Source organism: Lissotriton vulgaris, chromosome 3_1 (genome assembly GCF_964263255.1).
Source record: "Lissotriton vulgaris chromosome 3_1, aLisVul1.2, whole genome shotgun sequence".
NCBI classification, from domain to species: domain Eukaryota; kingdom Metazoa; phylum Chordata; class Amphibia; order Caudata; family Salamandridae; genus Lissotriton; species Lissotriton vulgaris.
Genome location: NC_141689.1, coordinates 405,816,580 through 405,836,358, shown reverse-complemented (window position 1 = coordinate 405,836,358; position 19,779 = coordinate 405,816,580). Strand labels below are relative to the sequence as shown.

Below are 19,779 nucleotides of genomic sequence, written 5' to 3'. Positions count from 1 at the left end.
CCAAGAGCGACAGGGGCCCAGGCCCCAGGCTTGTATTAGGTTTGACAGATCCTAGATAGAACTCGTTGAAACAACATAGCAAATAAATGGTGTTCAAAGAAGTACTGTTAGATTGTGGGCTTGTGTCCATAACAGGCCCAAACAAAGACGAAACTCAACCTCAATAACGTTAAGACAGATGCATGGGCTTGCTGCTCTGAAAGGAGGAGTTAAATAGTGCCACTGTTGAAGGGGTTAATCACATGACTATTATTGAGCCTATGAGCTTGGTCTAAGCTTGGAGGGCAGATGATGGAAAGAAGGGCACACGAGTATGGAAACCTGCAATGGAAAACAAAGGCAGTCACACAAAATCACAGTAATAAATGAAAAATGAAGTCTTACAAACCAGACAGCATTTGTCCGGAGGGGAAGCCCTATGATTGGTAGTTATTTTATGTGCAATGCTGGGAGAAATAATAGCAATCTATAGTATTCAAAGTGTTAGGAACTTAGGTAATCAGTAATCATTTTTAGGTTTCGCCTGTGAAAGTTACTGTATTTAATATAAATCTTAAAAGGGGCTTACATCCCACCCTTACTTTTCATTGGTTTGTGTGCTTCCCACTTACTTTTCCTCCATTTCTATTGGCTGCAGCATACTATTTCCTGTTGTTCCTCATGTGTTTCTCTACATGCTTTGTGGGTACCCAACGCTCTGATCACAGCCACACTCACCAGTCACCATCGGAGCATGGACCCACTCTAGTGCTCCCTTTTGTTTGCAAACTGAGGAACTTGTGAAGCACCAGCAGCCAGCGGGGGTACCACATCAGAGGATGGCGCTTGCAGAGATGCCACTCATGGCCGTATCAAAAGTATTTTTACCTATTTTGCTTTGAACACCATTCTTTTGCAGCATTCCTGAAAGCCTCCATTAAGCACATGGAGTGATGGCATTGTATTTTTAACTATTGCTGCTCTGTATTTTGCTTTGAGCACCATTCTATTACGACACTCCTGAGAGCCTCTCTTAAGCGCACAGAGTGACGGCAGCCCTGCGTGGCCCGGGTGCATGGGTCAAGTCACTTAGCTACTCCACAGTTTAACCAGCCTTGACTTGCACCGCAGTGACACACTACTGCTGACTTGAAGGATCTGCACATTAAGCTCCAGGATGACTTCTGGGCCATGATTCAGAGACTCTTGCCATGTGCTGGTGCCTGCATTTTAAACCCTTGACTGGAAGCACATGTCTACCTGGGGGTATTTATAGAGCCTACTGCTACTCCAAGGAGTGTCTGGTGCTAGATGCAGAAGTGTAGTAGTGGGGGAAGGGGAGATTAAGGGCAGGAATACAGCCACGTTTTCAGTTTTTTCCAGAACCGGGGCATTGATTCAATGCTTCTAAGGTGGAGGGGCCAAAGTAGGAGAGAGCCTTACCCCCCGTCCTGGACTTCTTAATACAGGGGGTGCTAGCTAGCAAAAGATTTGAGGAGCGAAGATTTCTCAGTGGGGCATAGAATGAAATCCTGCGTTTAAGATACCCAGGTCCCATCCCATATAGGGCTTTCTGGGGCACAAGCAGAGTCTTAAAGATGACTCTTTTCCTTACTACAAGCCAATGGAGTCTCCTCAGAAGGTGAGGCCCATGCGCATTCCAGGCAAGCTCAAAGATGGTTCGGGCGGCTGCATTCTGGACAAAATGGAGCCTGTCCAGCAGGTAACTGGGCATGCCCAGAGAGAGGCCATTCCCTTAATCAAGACGGGATATAATCAGGGCTTGAATCACCTGTTGTCCGGCAGCCAAAGACAATAAGGACAAACATTTCCGAAGAAGGTGCAGAAGGGCAAAACAAGTGCCTACTACTGAATTTACTTGGTCACGGAATACCAGCTGGTTGTCAAATTTAAATCCCAGGTTTTTCACCACCAGGTTGTTAGTATCGGGGTGGGAGTGTCTGCCGGCCAGAAGAACTGCAGCGGCGTCTCTGCATCAGTGCCGAAAAAAGTAGCTCTGTCTTTCCTGCATTACATTTCAACTGATTTGCAGCCAATCACCTGAATACAGCTGAGAGGCATGTACTGATTAACTTGCCAGGCAGGGCTCTTTATTCTTCCACGTAAACAGCAGCTGTGTGTCATCTGTAAAGGACCCAATTTTAGCCCCTAAAGATTCTACCATTGAGGCCAAAGGTGTAAGGTAGATATTAAACAAGGTTGGACTCAGGGCCGAACCCTGCGGGACAGCAACCTTCAGCATGCAAGATGTGGCTAAGGAAGGATGGCACCAGACCTCCTGCCCCCTCCCCTCGAGAAAAGATGAAGCCATCTCCAGGCCCGACCCCCGATGCCAATCGAGTGAAGCAGAGTAAGGAAAATCTGGTGCGATTCTGTATCAAAGGCGGCCGATAGGTCTAGCAGGACCAGCAGCGCTCTCTCCCCAGCTTCCAGGTCCAGCCAGATGGAGTCGACCACCTCCAGTAGAGCAGTTCCGTACTGTGGTTAGGGCGAAAGCCCTACTGGCTAGGGTAAAGTAGGCAGTTCTTTCCATGAAATCATGATAGCTGCTGGTTCACATGTTTCTCTAGGAGTTTCGAGAAAGCGGGGAGTAGGGAAATAAGCCTATAATTGGCAGGGTCAGAGGGGTTTGCTTGGGACTTTTTTAGTAAGGGAATGACCTTTGCTTGTTTCCATTTGGTGAGAACAGTGGCTGTCGAGAAGGAGGTGTTCAATAATTGGTTCATGAGTGGATTCATAGCCTCTGCCCCCACAAGAATGAAGGCGGGGTTGGGGCGGGGGCGGGGGCCAGTGGAGAACCTGATTTAAGGCATTTTAGGGCACTCAGAGAGTCATCCAAGGAGATTGGGTCAAAAGATTTCAGAGGGCATACTTCTGTCATAGAGGGTAGGTGGTGATCCATTACTTCCTGGTTATTAGTCACCCCTAAAGCAACACCTGATGTATCATATCCCACTATAGGTGGTGGGAGGCTAGCCTGGATTGTATCTATTTTTTCCTGGAACAATAAGGAGAGCATCTCACACCATTCCTTGGAAGGCAGTTTCTTATTGGATCCGAATACTGGCACGGAGAAGGATTTCACAATTTTGAAAATTTCTCTAGAGTGATTACCTGCCTCTAGAATTTTTGACTCAAAGTAGGCTTTTTTTGCTAGTTTAATTTCTTTATATTTCCCTAGCTCTACTTTATAGTCTGCTTTGGCTGCTGTACAGTAGTTAACTCTCTTTACGTTTGCATGCTAATTTTCATTTTTTTAGGGACGGGGTGAACCAAAGGCTAGGCACTTTTGAACGATGTTGTTTGATGCTACTATACAGTGCCAGTGATTGGCAAGCAGACTCAATTCAGCCATCAACCAGGTCCACATCTTTGTTGATCATGACAGCCAGAGAGGGTTACACAGCATCAAGCCAGTTGCTTAGTAAGTCCGATTGGATTTCGCCGAAGGCCCTTACTGTGCGGGGAAAGTTGCTTTCTTTGGGAGCGACATTACTGAGTTTTGGCCATCACAACCTGAGCATGTAATGGTCAGACCAGAGGGACCAGCTTTGAAAGGGATTGAAGTGAATATTTGGACTAGCATATGCCCAGCCAGGTGAGTAGGGGCATTAATGGTAGGCATAAGGCCCATGGCAGTGCAACTCTCCATGAATGTTTTCCTTTCCTTTACATGATCACAGTCATATGCTTAATGTAGTAGAGACAGTGTTGGTGTGTGGGACCCTGGCGGCTTCCTACATATCTGGATCAGCCCGCTCCCCAGGGAGGGAGGGTGGCTTGCAGATCTGTGGCATCCACAGACTGACAAAAAGTGTCTGAATCCATCTGCGAGTGATTTTTTTATCTCCACATGCCTTCTCAATTTCAGCAGGCCCCTTTTTGTGCTGCATTCCAAGTGAATGTATCGCATTTGCCTGATGTGCACAGAAATACCAGCGAGCTTTTTAAACTTTTATCATGTTCTCATTAAGGTGTGTTGATTTATAACACCGTCACAAGGGCCCAGGCTTTAGGTTTTGCCAGCACAACACTTACACTGTGCTTCTATGGTTTTTTCCTTCGCCCTTTACCTAATCTCCCCATAGCTGCACCCATTTCAAGTGTACTTGCTAATCTCCCTGCTTTATAGTATGACCAGAAACAGTACAATATATTGCCTTTCTCAATAAGCAAGTAATAACACTTTAACGTAGTTTCGGTAACTTATATTGCATAACTGCTCACCAAGCTCCAACAAAAAAAGCTTATTAATGATCAGACAGGCGAAACATATTGCATTTACCAATGCTTGTTAACGGTTACCATCAATTTCACAGTGTCTCTGGCAATACAATGTTAGGGTGAAAACATCTCCTTATAGTGTTTTCCTGAGAATAAAAGGTCGTGGACATTCTGGTTGGTGGTAAAAAATGAGAACTGGCTAAAGGTTTGATTAAGTAATGAACCTAAAGACCGCTGCCTTTGCTGTGTTTTTAGCCTCAACAGATATGCCTTTTATAAACTCGGATACGATTCGTGCCTATTCTTAACCTTTCTACGAACCTTGATTTTCGATCCCGCATCATAAGCTGAGTGCTCCAAAGAGACCGATGGGCTTTTGGGAGAAATATTGCACGTCATTACAAATGGAAACTGAGAAGGAGTTGGGGGCTTTTGGGCCAGTTTGACAGTCCGTGGACTCTCATGAACTTATGCGCAGGTGAATTGGTATCATTGGACCTAAGACTGTAGATGGTAGCCCATATGAATATTGATGTTGTCTTTTTTCCCCTCCCCTCCTCCCCAGGGGACGATATTGAATATTGATATTGTCTACAGCTTCCAATGTAAAATTCTAGAATAAGGAGGCTAAGATTTACAGACCCTTATTTATGAGGCCTTGCGTCAGTTTTGCGCCGCCGGTGCGTCACTTTTTGTGACGCACCAGCTGCGTACAAAATGTGCCTTGTTGCGCCATATTTAAAAACTGACGCATCTAGGTAGATGCGTCACTTTTTAAACCCCTGCACCACATTATACCTGCGTCAGGTATAATGTATGCAGGGGGGCGTTCCCCCGCAAAAAGCCTCGTAATAGTGATGCAGTGAAATCTACGAGATTTCACTGCGTCACTTTTAGGACGCTGTTGCGTCAAAATCTTGCGCCTGCCTCACAGCAGGCGTAAGACTGACGCAAGCCCTTTCACATGGGGCTTTCCCCATGTGAAAGGACGCATTGTTGGAGTTGCGTCACTTTTGTGACACACTCCAGCAATGCGTCACTTTTGCGCTTACAGATGCGTCAGAAAAACTGACGTATCTGTAAGTCCTTGCGACATGACGCGTCATACATTAAATATGACGCATCATTGGTGTTGCAAGGAGTGCGCAGTGAAAAGTGACGCATCGCTGTTTTCATGCAGCGATGCGTCACTTTTCATAAATGAGGCCCACAGTGTTTAACGGAATGGTGCGTTGAAATCTGCAGTGATTTGCAAATTGCCAAAAATAAAGCAGCACTCTAATTTCTAATCATACTCGCCAAAGATGTCATCAGCTAAAAAATCCATATTTGTAAAGCTAAACATGGCGTAGCAGTGCTCGACAGCTGAAATGTAAGTGAGCAGATTCTTTTCGGAAATTTGTACTTGAGGCACGCTTTTCAGTACAAATCTCTGTGCGCGGACATTCACCCAAGCCTCAATTACAAAATATATGTCATTTTTCAGACGTTAAACTTAAAAGTACTACATGTAGTACAATCATATGATTTTTCATGTGCCCATTTTTTGTGACAGTTTTTATTTAGAGCTAGGATGCCATGCAAAGCCAGGTTGTGCTACTTCACGTTGCTCAAGGGGCCACACCCTAATATTAATAAATGCAAGCCAGAAGGCAGCACGTTATCCAGAAGCGTAGGTTGGAATTCAAATAATGAGCTAAGAGGCATGAAATAGATCACTATCTTAAGAATATTTTGGCCACCGATGAGCCGTTTGCATGGGCAGCTCTCCAGCTGATCTTGTGGCGGAGGAGGTCTTGGAAGTACATGTAATCAAGCATCCACTGTCAAAGATCAATAGTATCTTGTGGTTACCACTGGCCCTTTGGCACTTCAAGCTACTTGCCTGCCTCTGGTAACTCAATTTCCTTGTCTTCTCCAATGGTTCTAACTGGTCCGGGTGACCACTTCGCTCCACGTCATGATGGACACTATGTCCAGTGCTGAACTTTTCAACTACAACTCATTGATTTCAAGTCAACGTAAGGAAAAAGAGACGACAACACCCAGAAAGCATTAGTCAAACACAAAATAGTCCAGGACATGAAACCGTGTTCGTAATGAGCTGGAGGCACTAATGAAACGCTTTAATCTTTTGCTGTTAGTGTTTTTCTTTATTTGACACAATGCGTGTTCAAATCAAGTGTCCTGTGCAGATGCTCATGTGATAGTTAAATGTGTGTCGTCAATCTTATTATCAAGCACATCCAATCACACATTTCTGAGTCCACTGGTCACACTGAAATCACAAATATTTGCTCGCAAATTCGAGTGACACTGAAAGGCAGCAACACGTTTTTTAAACTAGAATTAGAGCTCCCTGTTTTCCGTTTTTACAGATTTTTACAGATAAATACAGAAAGAAAACATTTATTTTCGTGTCTGTATTTATTTTTTAAATGTGGATAAATACGAAAAATTGGGTTGTTTTTTGAGTAATTCTAAATTCTGTCTGCCATGACTGCCAAACCAATAACTGTGTGGGTTGATAGGAAAGGAGGTTAAAAACAAAATGGGATTTTAGTAAAGATAAGTAAGGAAGTAGGTATACACAAGGCTGATACTAAAAATTGCACGTTTTCATATAAGTGCATTGATTTAACTTCAGGAGGTGTTCACAGCACTGAAACCTGGCAGGCATTCAAGCATGAGAGCACATTTATCGGTTAAATAAATGTGGAAATACACTAATTTCAGCTTCATTTTTTCACAAAGACCAAAATAAATATGGAGAATACAGATAAAATTAGCAAAAAATAAATATAGATAAATACAGATGAAAATGTCAAAAAAATAAATACCATAAAACCGGGAGCCCTAGTTATAATTTACCTACATTTGAAACCTTCAAAATTCACAAGAAGCATTGCCAATTGCAACATATCAAAAATGACTTCCTAATCCACAAACGCACAGTGTGTGTTCTCACTCTCTTTATAATGTGGCACTGAAAAAGGTAAAAGATACAGAGAATCCAATGTGAAACTTACAGCTGCAAATGTTCCCTTCCAGATCCTGGCAGATACATTAATGAAATAATCGCCCTTCAGCTGTAGGTCTGTCAGTGAACATTTCACTGCTTGGCATTTAACAGTTTCACAGTTCTACCAGGAGAGAAAAATATACATTTAATCATGTTAAAAAATAATCAACTTAGAGTGAACATCTAATCTTCAGGGACAGCAGTAAATGTTATCAAAAGTGTACAGACAGATAATAATATATTTAGAACAAAGTAACCTTTACACACGCGCTAGAAACGTATAATGGCACATTTCATTTCACAAATTTTTCTGCTCATTGCTGTCCGTACAGAGTCGTTAATGTACGAAATATCTCTTATTTCTAATCATCCTACCACTTAAGGTGCCCTTTAAGTAGGTCAAACTGAAAACTGTCCCCAGCTCTTTCTTTGTTTACTAGCATATTACACACATGTGCGCGTTAAACATTTGTTTTTGAACAAAATATGCAAACATTTTAACAGAGAGACTTAACACAAGCCAACATTTTGCTTTCAGTTTAATTTGCTATCTAAGAAATTGGGTTTCGCTAAAAACCCTGTTCAAAACTTTTTCAGCTATGAACCTTTGAGTCTTTCTCCCTCGCTCACCAGTTGCAGCACCTCTCAGCGGTTAAAACTGGACTCACGCAGCTGTCTTTAGTGTTGAATTGTATTACCTGGATTCAACATTTGTATTGTAGTTCATACCAAGGTTATATGTCGGCAGCACTATCTGTGGACCCATAGCTTCATCTGAATGGTTGATCGAGTGTATAAGTGGCTTATGTGTGACACATTGGGTGTTGAGTTGGAGCTGTAGGAGGGCTCAAATCATGGTGCTGCATATTTGAGAAATGATTACATGTGTAATGGATGCAGACAGCAGTGAATTACATTTAACTTCACTAGACCAAACCCAGCAGTATCCTTTTGTCTCCACAACTGGATTGTTCAGCATCAGTTTATATGATGAGCCAATGTTGAGGCATGGTCATGACTGGGTGATATAATAACATGCTAGGGAACAGCTAGATCTCTACTGATTTTTGGAAGTCCTGGTGGTTGTGCACCTTTCTAATTCCTTCCGGAAGAGTCTCTCTATGTACTGCAAAGGGTATAGCACTAAAAGCAAGGCTCTCTGGATCTGTGAATGGTAAGAAGTGGGACCAGTCTAGATCTGTATACTGTTATCAGCTGTATGTGTTGAGTTTATGCTGTAGGAAGATAGGTCCACTTGTTATGCCATGATCGTGGATTGGCGGACACCCATCATGATTTGTAGAGCACTGGGTCAGCTGGGGAGTCAGCTATGCCTTTTGTTTATATGAGCTCTTTTATTCCATGGACATTAGTGTATTTAAGCATTGAAATCTGGTTTGTGGGCGGTGCTTATAGCTGTTTTCAAAATATAGTCTGGTGGCCTCAGTTGGGGCCTCTCCCCAGCACGCTCCGCCACTGGCTTTCACTAATGTTGTACCCCTACTGCCTGATGAGACTCTCCGAAGTGGCCACCAGCGCTTCATGCTGTTTGTCAGCAGCTCCCTCCCACAATCCTTTTGCTTCGTGTACGCTCTTCTGGACTTCGGGAGGGGTGCGTACTGATGGCTTCTCTATCCGCCTGTGCCGGGTGGCTCTCTGACCCGGGGACGAGCAGGTCCTAATCTGATGGTTTTTCCCTCCACTACTTGTGACCTGGATGGTCTTCCTCTCCAACCCTGCTCCTATGGAGGGTGACTCCTCTAGCCGGACCCTGGCACCTCAGGGCCGGTCTCCGCCCCTGGAACGGGACTTGTTGTGGTCTGTTGGCCCATTATTGATCTGTTCTTTTTGTTACCTATACAGGTCATCTGGGACGGTTTTTCTATTTCTGCTCCTGAGACACACGCGGGTATAAATGGGAGGGGGAACCTCAAGAGGTGCCGGCGCTCCTCTTTCTCTAGAGGGCAACACATCCTGCGGATAATATAGAGGAAGATGCCATACTTAACCCTGGGGAGAGGTGGGGACGAGCACACGGGGAGGAGATGTGGTCTATTGTTTACACAACACCACCTAACGCTTTCGTGCTGTGCTTCCCTCCAAGACTGACAGGGTTACCCCTCAAGATTCTCCCCCTTCTTGAGCAGGCACCAAATTGCTCTCACTAAATGTCTGCGGCTTGAACTCCCCTAACAAGTGTAGGCAAATCTGGCAATACATCCTACATCACGACCCTGACATAGTGCTCCTACAGGAGACCCACTTGATGAAGCAGATGTGCATGGTATGGCGCATCCAAAATATCCCCTGTGATACTGGGCACACTCCAAGACTTTGGGGTGGGGATTCTTTGCAGGACCGGCTACTGCACATCTGTCTCAAATGTCACCTGGGATGGGGAGTGCCACTACTTGCGACTAGAGCTCATGCAGGGACGGAGACAGTTGACAATCCTTGATGTGCATGCCCCTAATACTTCCCAAAACACTTATATTCGGCGTATACTGTCTGATCAGCTTAAGGGCGTAGAAGGAGCTGTGGCAGTGTGTTGGTATTTTGACCTGCCTGGGACCCTCTCCTGGACCAGAATAATGCAACATATCAGAGTGTGGGGACAATGTCGGCACACCTTAAAAGGGATATCGAGAGCTTGGGCCTTGTGGACGCCTGGCGGTACAAACACACTGAGGTTCCCTCCTCACCTACTTGCACACCTCAGAGATCTCTGACATTTCCATCTCTGACCATGCGCACTTAGAACCCACTTGGGAGGATCGGCCCGTGTGTTCGGCAGACCCGCCGTGCTGGCGCTTGCCCCTTCAGCTGCTGCGAGACCCGGTGGATGTGGAGGAGATCCGGAAGGGTATTATAGAGGATTTTCAGCTAAATGCTTCCCCTGCGATTTACCTACACACCTTGTGGGATGGGTTCAAAACTACAATCCGGGGCATCATCACCTCTCTCACCAAAGCTAGAGTCCGAGGCGAAGCTAGTAGAATCTAAACTCACTGCAGAGATTAAACTCTTGGAGCGTGCAGACAAGGAGGCCCCAGACCCGTCCTACTAAATGGCAACTTGCGCTGCTGCGGGGCCAACTGCATCCCCACTGCGTGGGCAAGGCTGAACGTGCTCTGCTGTCCCTGCAGCAAAAGTACTATGATGGGGGGGGGCAGGCTCCTAGCTGGTAAACTGCGGCAGGGCCAGGCGAAAGCCCATATTGCTAAGATCTATACAGGTATTTCCACATGGGCGACAGCTGAAAAGGATAAGGCTGAGGCTTTCCGACCCTATCATCAACAACTCTACTCACGCACTTACACTCCTACTTAGCTGCTTGTCACTGGGACCCCTTGCCCAAGCATCATGCCACCCTCCTTGATAACCCCATCACCCAGGAGGAAATAGGCACAGCTCTTATTCGTCTCCCCCTTGGCAAGGCCCCAGTGCCGGACTGGCTGCCTGAGCACTTCTACTGTGTCTTCCTCCCACAACTTCAGGACCACCTCCTGACGGTTTTTAATTCTTGCACAGATACCACAGGTCTCACCCCCACCATGGCGGAGATCTCCCTTATACCCAAAGCGGGTAAAGACCCTGCGTTGTTTTCCTCTTACCGCCAAATTGCTTTGCTCAACACAGATGCTAAGATTTGCACCAAAATCTTGGCGCCGCATCTTAAGCCTCATCTGCCGGGTCTCATCGACCCGGATAAGGTAGGGTTCATCCTCCATCAGCAGAGTGCGGATAACGTGTGCCGGGTAGCGCACCTCGTTGAAAAGGTTAGACACCTCAACATACCTACGTGCTTTCTCTCGCTTGATGCGGAGAAGGCGATCGACTGCGTCGACTGGTCCTATCTCCGTGCCGTGCTGTGCAAAATAGATCTGGGGCAGGAGTTTATATCGAAGATCATGGCGTCGTATGTGGCCCCTGCCGCTAGCATTCAACTTAATGGATGGGTCACAAGGCCAATTTTGCTGCACAAAGGCACGAGGCAGGGGTGTCCACTCTCACCCATCCTCTATGTGCTGGCAATAGAGCCCCTGGCTATATAGGTGAGAGAACTGGAGGGCATTAAGGGAGTGACTTTTGGAGGTCAGGAACATAAGATCAACCTTTTTGCTGATGACCTTTTACTCACGCTGACCGAACCGCAATCGTCGCTTCCGTGTTTGGTGGACACCCTGCAGACGTTTGAGGCTGTTCGGGCTTTAAAATCAACCTCTCCAAATCATACTCCCTTAACATTAATATCCCTGCTCCGGCAGCTAGCGTACTGCGAGGGCTGACTCCCTTCCAGTGGACGGAGACCTCCATTACATACTTGGGACACCAGCTTACCCCCACACTCTCTACTTGGTCGCGTATCAACTGGGCAATCTTGCACCGCTCCGTACTGGCTGACCTACAGCGATGGAAGCCCCTTCATATTTCGTGGCTGGGGTGCATTAATGTCCTTAAGATGAATATCTTACCACAGGTTCTCTACCTATTCCAAGCGCTCCCGACCACGATCCTGCAAGCGGACATTCAGCACTTACAAGCTGATCTGCGTGCTTTTGAGTGGAATGGAAGATGCCCGCGGGTGGTGCATTCTTTTCTGATGCGTTTGTGTAACAGGTGAGGCCTGGCTTGTTCATATCTTCAGGACTACTATTGGGCAGCGCATCTGAAGTATATCTCCGAGTGAGTTGCACGGGAGAGTGAAAAGCATTGGTCCCACATGGACCGGGCGGTGGCATGCCGGCCATTGTGGGACCTTGCTTGGCTGCCTAAGCACACCCCTCCCACCCCCGGAGTGCATATGTCACGACGTCGACCAAGGCAGTCCTCGATATATGGGACAAAATAGCGGTTAAGAGGGGCCTGACCACGTTCCTGTCCCCACATACTCCTATTGCACGCAACCCTGAGTCGCCGAGGTTTGCCAAAGCAGGCGCTCCGCGCGTGGAATGAAGGAGAGTGCCGAACGATTGGCACCTTACTCGCGGGGTCGTCCCCGAATCCTTTGACGAATGCAAATCAGACATTGCGCTACCGCACATGGCCCATTATCTATAAGTACAACTGCGTGATTGGCTTTCCGTCTGCGGGGTGCATGGAGCGGTGACCTTCCCTTCACCCGGTTCGAAAAATTGGTGAAAGCCTTTGAGGACTCCAAAGGCCTTGTATCCAAGATGCACTGGTAGTTGCAACATTCGACTCCACTGCGCCCCCATCGTTATCAGACTGCATGGCAGGCTGCTACTCCGGAAGGAATCACTCCCAAACAGTGGGATAAGCTGTGACAAGATATCCCTACAACATACAGCAGCCTTGCCTCGAGTGAAACCGCCTACAAGCTGATGCTCCAATGGTATTTTCCTCCCTCCCTGCTGGCCACCATGTATTGTTCCGTCTCCAACCTATGCTGGAGATGTGGGCTGTAGGAAGGCACTCTCTATCATATCTGGTGGTCCTGTTGTGTGATAGCCACCTTCTGGAAGAAGTTCCGGGCCACATCAAAGGGGTGGTGGGCTACCCAATCCCACCACTGCAATATGTGGTGATCCTGGGTATCCGTGTCCCCAACCTGGCGGCGATGACTGGGGTGGATTAGGCGCTCATAAGCCAACTACTTTTGGCAGTGCGACAACTTGTAGCATGCGCATGGAAGCAGGCCTCTGCTCCATCCATAGCTCAGTGGTTCGTTCGGGTGTGGCATGCACTGGCTATGGAGAGGATCTCACACAATATAGCGAATACTGAAAAGAAATTTCAGCGCATCTGGCAGCTGTTGCGCATCGAATTCACTTGCTTTAGCCCCCCGAAGCTCAGAGCCTTGCAACTCTTCCCATGCGATTGAAGGGTGCATGAACCCCAGTTTGATGGTAGCCTGGTTGTATCGGAATTGCTAGTTGATCTTCCCACTGTAGTCGGCCCGCCCGCTCCATCCCCCTGCGTAGTCTACAGTGCTCAAGCACCACTTGATGTGTTATGACCTGTGCGGTTATTGTTACTTTCCTCTTATTGTTATCCTTTTTCTACTGCAGCTGCCATGGTAGAGTTTTCCCCTGCATGCATGTATGCTTTGCCTACCGGAAGTTTGGGGCCTTTATAGGTTGCCCGGCGTTGGCTGGCTCTGAGGGGCAATATTCATACTTACTGTTACCACACATTAGTTGTCTCATTTTGGGGCCTCGGACCATCGACCTATTCAGCACATATTGCCCCTAGATGGTTCTCGGTCACTAATGACTTTTGGGCTTTTCCACACCTCAATCAATCCTTTTTGCAATGTCTTATTTGACCCGGCCAACCTGAAGTGGTTGTAGGTGACTTGCTGTGGGCTTGTACATTGTTATGCTTGCTATTTCATTACGCTGCCAGCCTGCACAGGGTTGTTGGCACTATGCCGTGTTCAACAATATTTGCCTGCAATAAAGGGTTTGAAACTGAAAAAAAAAGAAAATATATATATATATATAGTCTGCAGGTACCCGAGCAGGGTTGGTGATGAAGTAGGTTTCTGGACAGTACAAAGCACTTGTGAGTGGATGACGTTGGGAGTGGTGGTAGTTGGGCTTTGATATCCAGCAATGATTTTATGGAGTTCTTTGGATGGTAAGATTGATTACGAAATGTGTATTGTGCAGTGGAGTCTCTTTCAACTTATGATGGTGGCTTTGTAAATATGCAAACGATAATAAGGTGTGAACATTGGGCTACTTCATTACGATATTTGAAACATCAACTCGTAACCTAATGAATAAAGCATTTATTCAAAAAGACTTTCATTGAATACAAACAAAATAAATGGGGAAACAAGATACAACCAAACAGGTGCACATCAACGCATCTCCACTTCTTGTTTCCCCAGTCATTAGACTGTGTTTGTCATTGTAAGGTTGACTTTCACTAACAGACATACTATAGGACTATTTCTTTACAAAAATGGATCAACCCTTAATATAGATTTAGCTTTCTAAAACCACTCGGGGTCACTACAAGTGTTGTATGCTAGAATACCTAAAACCCCTGCTTCTACACTTTTGCTTTTTCCATTGTTATTTTTTTCGAAGTCCTTCATTCATTTAGTGTGAAAACAAAACGTTTTCTTTCAGTACTCTTGCTTGCAAGTACCTTTTTTACTTTTCCCCCTATCTTGTGATTGTATTCATTGAATGTCTTTAGGAATAGATTAACTCATTTGGTGATTTGTTGATCATTCAAATAACATACTGAATTATTCCCTTGTACACAAACTTACAATATATTATTAGTTTGCCCCTTGCTTTTCCTCCTTGTAAAGTATGCAAGGGGCGAGGGGAGGGAGGAGGGGCGGAAAACAGAGCTTTTCATTATAGTTGGGTTCATACTTCAAAATGGGCTATTTTCACCTTTGACCTCCTTTAAGTCCTTAGTGAATCACATGTTTTGCATAAGGTTACTTGGTGTGCTTTAGTCATGAGAGGGATGAAAGTGATGTAGGCAAAGGTTTGCCAGATACAGAGCTGCTGTACCAAAATGATGACCCTGTTTGGTAACGAATCATGGGGAAGTGAATGGGGAACGTGGAGTTTAAGTTTATTCCATGGTCTCATGAGGGACTTGGGCACTGAAGAGGTTGGCATAGCGTGTGTCGCCGAAGATTCAGAGGGAGGTTTGTGACTTGGTGGCCTTTTCTGACGAGAGGTCAATGTTATGTTAAGGTAATTGATCTTAGAGGAATTTGCGTTGAGTTTATCAAGCCGAGTGGTTGGAGCAGTAAACCATTTAATGTAGGTGCGAGCTTAGATTGGGGGCATTGGTTCTGAGATAGATTTGGGTTTTCAGGCAATGTCAGTGATGGAGTCAAGGTAGTTCAACAATAAAAATGGGTTGAGCAGGCAGTTTTAGATTAGCAAAAATACGAGGATATTTCAGGGTCAGTGATGGTCTGATGGTATGTGTAGGCAAATTTGCCATTTTGTGTTTTCTTCCCAGAATCTTTGCTTTTATGGCAGTAGACATTCTGGCATACTTTTCCTCTGAGAGCTGAGAAGCTGCTAAACACCACATCGTGCATGTCCTTTGATCACTACAACACGACAAGTAACTGTCAGACCCAAGTGGCTTGTTTAATCTATAGTTAAGGCTACATTATCTGTAACCACTGCTTAAGCGGCATAAAAGCTATGTATTTCTTGTGGGCTGCAGTGTGTGTTTTGCATCGCTCACACGAGATACTTTAAAACATTGCATCACTGCTGCCCAGCAACCTTCGACAGCAGCAGACTAAGCTTCAGCAAGCACGTCAGAAATCATCTTTCTGTTAAATCCCGCTTCTAACATCACTTAATTCGCATGTACAATTGAGGCTGGCATGTCTCTGCACTAACATAATTCAAAATGGCTTTCCTGCTGCAAAAACCAAAAAACATAACACCTAATCTCGGTTGAGAAAAAAGAAAATCCATCTTTAGCATTGTTTTAGTTAACATTCAATTCATTGGTATCCTTAACTTTTAGTTTACATTTTTTTTGATTGTCTCAAAGATGGCTTCTAGAATAGTTGCCAAACTCTGAGCCATGGCCCCCGGACCTAGAGGAGTGGAGGAGAGGTTTAGACCTGTATATGGCAGCGGAGAAGGTCACGTACAAGGCGAGAGGTTGTCCCCGGAAATTTAGGAAAGTTTGGTCTAAATGGAGACACTACCATGGATTGGATGGGGGCATGGGCGTCCGCAGAAATTTTTCCAGGGGGTGGGGCAACATTCTAACTTCGTCACTCGCCTTCCAGGGGAGGGGAAAAATTGTAACTTCATCACTCGCCTTCAAGGCAAGTTAAAGGCAGACGGCCCATTGTCATTCTTTGTGTGGTGATCAGCAGCAGACAGAATGACAATGGGCCTGTTCAAAGTGCGAGAGGCCCCAAGTGAGAGAACATTTAAACTCCTGGGGCTTCTCGCAGGGGAACAGCCTGCTGTAATCATGAACGTTAAGGATAAAAGGAATGGGACCGGCGATCCAGGGGGGGGCAAGCGCACCCCCTTGCCCTCCCCTGCGGACGCCCATGGATGGGGGGTTATAGTGGGATGTGAGAGGGTAGAGGGATAGCGTCACAGCTTTTGCCCTGTTGGGGTATAGGAGGGACTGAATGGACATGCTTTCAACCGCACGAGGAGTAGAGGGTCACTGATCATAACAAGCTCTGAACAAATGTATGTACCTGGTTGATGGTGGGAGGGAGAGGTATGCGATAATGATACGTTTTTATAAACTGCTTGTATATTGCTAAATTCTATCTTGAGTTTTTTTTAACGTTTGACCACCGTGGGTTGAGGGAGGGGGGTGGGAAGGGGACAGTTTCAATACTTACAGCAAAAAAGAAAAAGCGGAAACTTGGGTAGCCTAAGACTGATCATGACTGGCAACCTTGAGTGTGACTGAGGCACAGACGACGCGCGCCGCCCGACCTGCGGAGTGTGGGCTGAATGGCCGTGTATTTTTCAGGGTGCGAGGCAATAACAGCTGCTGTGCACAGAGTATGTCGCTGACAGATTGTATAATGGCCCCTTGTGTATCTGCAATAAAAATAATTTTAAAAAAAAACTCTGAGCCATGGCAGCCATAAAACTGGACCTTTGAGGCTCTCGTCTTGCAGTTATTGCAATTTGATTTTTCCAGCAAGAGGTGACCTAAATTAGGATGTTCCTGGAGAACAAAGGGCTATCCAGGACAACTGAACGACTGGAAGATTCTTAGCCTGGAAGACAGAGAAACTTAATGACTGGAACATCAACCAACCAGTGTCTGTGAAATGCAGTGGAAGGGGACAGATGATGACTGCAAATGACCACACAAAACATAGGAAGGTACTCTGAAATATAACTTGTGAAATGCTTATCACGAATGTTGAAACGTTCTCACCTCCATTCGCCAAGGAGGTGTCAAGGGTACACAACCAATTTGAGGTTAGTTTCTAACTGGTGGGAAATGGAGGAACTGCATTTGAGCTGAGGCCGGCTAGCAGAGCTACAGCAGCTACTACAGAACCTTACCAACTTAGAAAACTCATTGAATAGAACTCTTTGTGGTTGCTTTAGTCAATTGTAATGAGTACTGCTAAAATGTTGGAAAGGGGATTTGGTTTGTACTTAGTGAAGATAAGCTAAATGTCCTCAACCAAATCCCCCTCAGTTACTACATTTTCTTGGAGCTCTCACTACCTGCAAGTCACAACATTACTGGATTAGGAAGGGGTATGTAAAACAATGCAGGGCTAAAATCTCTCTCTCGCCACTGCATCTGTGGCGTATATCTCACAGAAGAGCTCTGGAAGGTTTGGAAACTGCAAAGCAAAGAACTAGTACAACTTCTGCAAAAGTTCGCCCTGCACATTTGGTTGTGTCCTTGAAGAAGAGAGGTTAAGAAGTCTCCCCATTGAACCAGTGGCCTGTGTCCTCCAGAGGAGGTCCTGAAAGTATGTAGGCATGTGCACCAGTCTGGAAGGTAACTGACTCTGACCCCACTCCACTTATTAGTAACTGTTTTCCATTTATTTGTGCAAGAGCGGGCTCCAGTGACCACATACGCTACTGTTATATTGGGTTTTAACCCCCATTGTTTCCTATAGGTGATTTTTGACAAATCTTTAAATTTCCTGACTCCTCGTCCCCATTACACCTGATCCCAAGTTCCAATTGTTTGTGTTGGAGTCATTCTAATCAGTACATGGTTCTTCCTTTTACTAAATTGATTTGTGTATTTTGCAGTGTATTTTTTTTATTTCAATGTTCTTTTGCTGGTGTTAAAATAATTACACACGTGCTGTCTGAGTGAAGCCTGTCTCTTTGAGCCATAGCTACCAGCAAAAAGCCCTGGATTCCTACATGAAACTTGTTTTTCCTCTTTGGTACTGAATTAGCTAAATGGATGGGAACTTATACATCACTCTCTGGCCTAGATAGAAACCCAGAATATCAGAGAAATGACTCACACTCTGCTGTTGAGAAGTCCTCGAGACTGGTAATCTTAAAGAAGGTCTTAAAGATAGTTGTTCCACTTGCGCTGGATTTCTTACAACTTTTTTTCCTAGTAAGGATTACGTAGCCTGGGTGCTGTTGTGAAGAATAGGGACTTAATTTTCCTAACCAAATTTCTTTATGAAATAAAAGTCCATGCCAGAACCCATGATAAGGTTATGTTGGCTCAGAAAGTTCTTGGTCCAGGCTTTGATAAAGATGCCCAACAGATGGATGGCCAGGTGGTGGTAGCAAAAGATTCTTATTATTTTTGAGGGGTTGCTGAGGGTCATTGAGTGAAAAAGTTACTACGGTCAGGTGAGAGAGGCTCACTGTCAGCCCTGAGAAAGGAAGTAAAATGAGGAAGGCGATTGCAATGAAGGAGGTTTTTAGGAGGGTTGTATAGAAGAGTAAAGCAGGGTTGAATGGAGTGGCAAGGGAAAGGAGAAGAGAAGATGGATGTAGAAAATTACATGGATTTCTTACAGCAGAGACGTGAGAGGGTATGGTGAGGGTCTCTGTCTTCTCTGTCAGCAGTCTTGTGATATAGCGTACAAGAGGAGAGGGAGAAGTTTGGAGGTTCTTAAGTAGGGCAATTTGAAGGATATGTTTTCATGTGTCACACAGTATTGGTGTGATAAGAAGTTGAGCTGTCATATGGGAAGAAGGTCATTAGTGTGAAGGGAACTAGGTAAGGCTTTTGAGTAGGAAACAGTGGGGACAGAGAAGTTGACAGGATAGGTAGCAGGAGGGATGCTTGAGCAGGTTATGGAGGGGAAAGTAGGGAAGTTATTAGTAGTATGAGAGGGGGGTTGAGTTTGTGAGGAAAACAAAGGAGTTAAGTGGGATGGAGCCAGGTGAGCTTGAGTGTGAAACACATGGCTGATTTCAAAGTTGCATAGAGCATAAGAAGGACGGGCTTCCATTTGCTCATTGACATCACTGGTTGAAGTGAAATCGATGACATGAGCCTGTGGTATGCGCAGCTTCTGAAAATTACTAAACTACTAACATTGTAAAAGTCTATATTCTCTGCACACAGGCACACTTCAGGGAAGAACTGAAAAGGTTTTCCACTATGCTTCTAATATGCAATCTGTGACAGACTTTCAGGTTTTAGATAAAAGAATCTTCCACCACATGTTATACTGGGCACTATGCTAACTAAAGAAGTTCTTTGGCAGCTTCCACCCAAGAGTATGTATGACATAACCCCCTGACCAGACTTGCATTTGGTAAAAAAAATCCTGCCTGTGCGATAAGGAAAGAGAAAACACATGTTGGGATTCAAGTTTAGTAATTTTGATTTGGGTTTCAGTGGCTTAGAGTTCAGTGATCATTGGAAATCCTCAGATTTATGGAAGAAACTCTAAATGCAGATTAAAAACCTCGGTTACATTTGCTCCATCACAAGGACAATATTGAGGGAGATGGAGAATTGTGCCCTCTTGATTTGTCAACATTAGTACAAAATTATTATTAAACGTTCCTTGATGGTGTTACATGCGTGGTCTTTATTTGTTGTTCCATACACGAAAAAGACAGCCG

General features: G+C 45.3%; 1 protein-coding gene across 2 annotated transcripts in view; it reads right to left on the bottom strand.

Annotated features, from left to right (window-relative positions):
- ITGA2 (integrin subunit alpha 2) overlaps positions 1-19,779 on the bottom strand; it is a 616,173-nt gene that overhangs the window by 29,217 nt on the left and 567,177 nt on the right. For both annotated transcript variants that reach the window (XM_086960619.1, XM_086960620.1), the window contains one exon: positions 7,254-7,367. In XM_086960619.1, the coding sequence (XP_086816745.1) occupies positions 7,254-7,367 (114 nt within the window). The remainder of the gene's footprint in view (positions 1-7,253; positions 7,368-19,779) is intronic.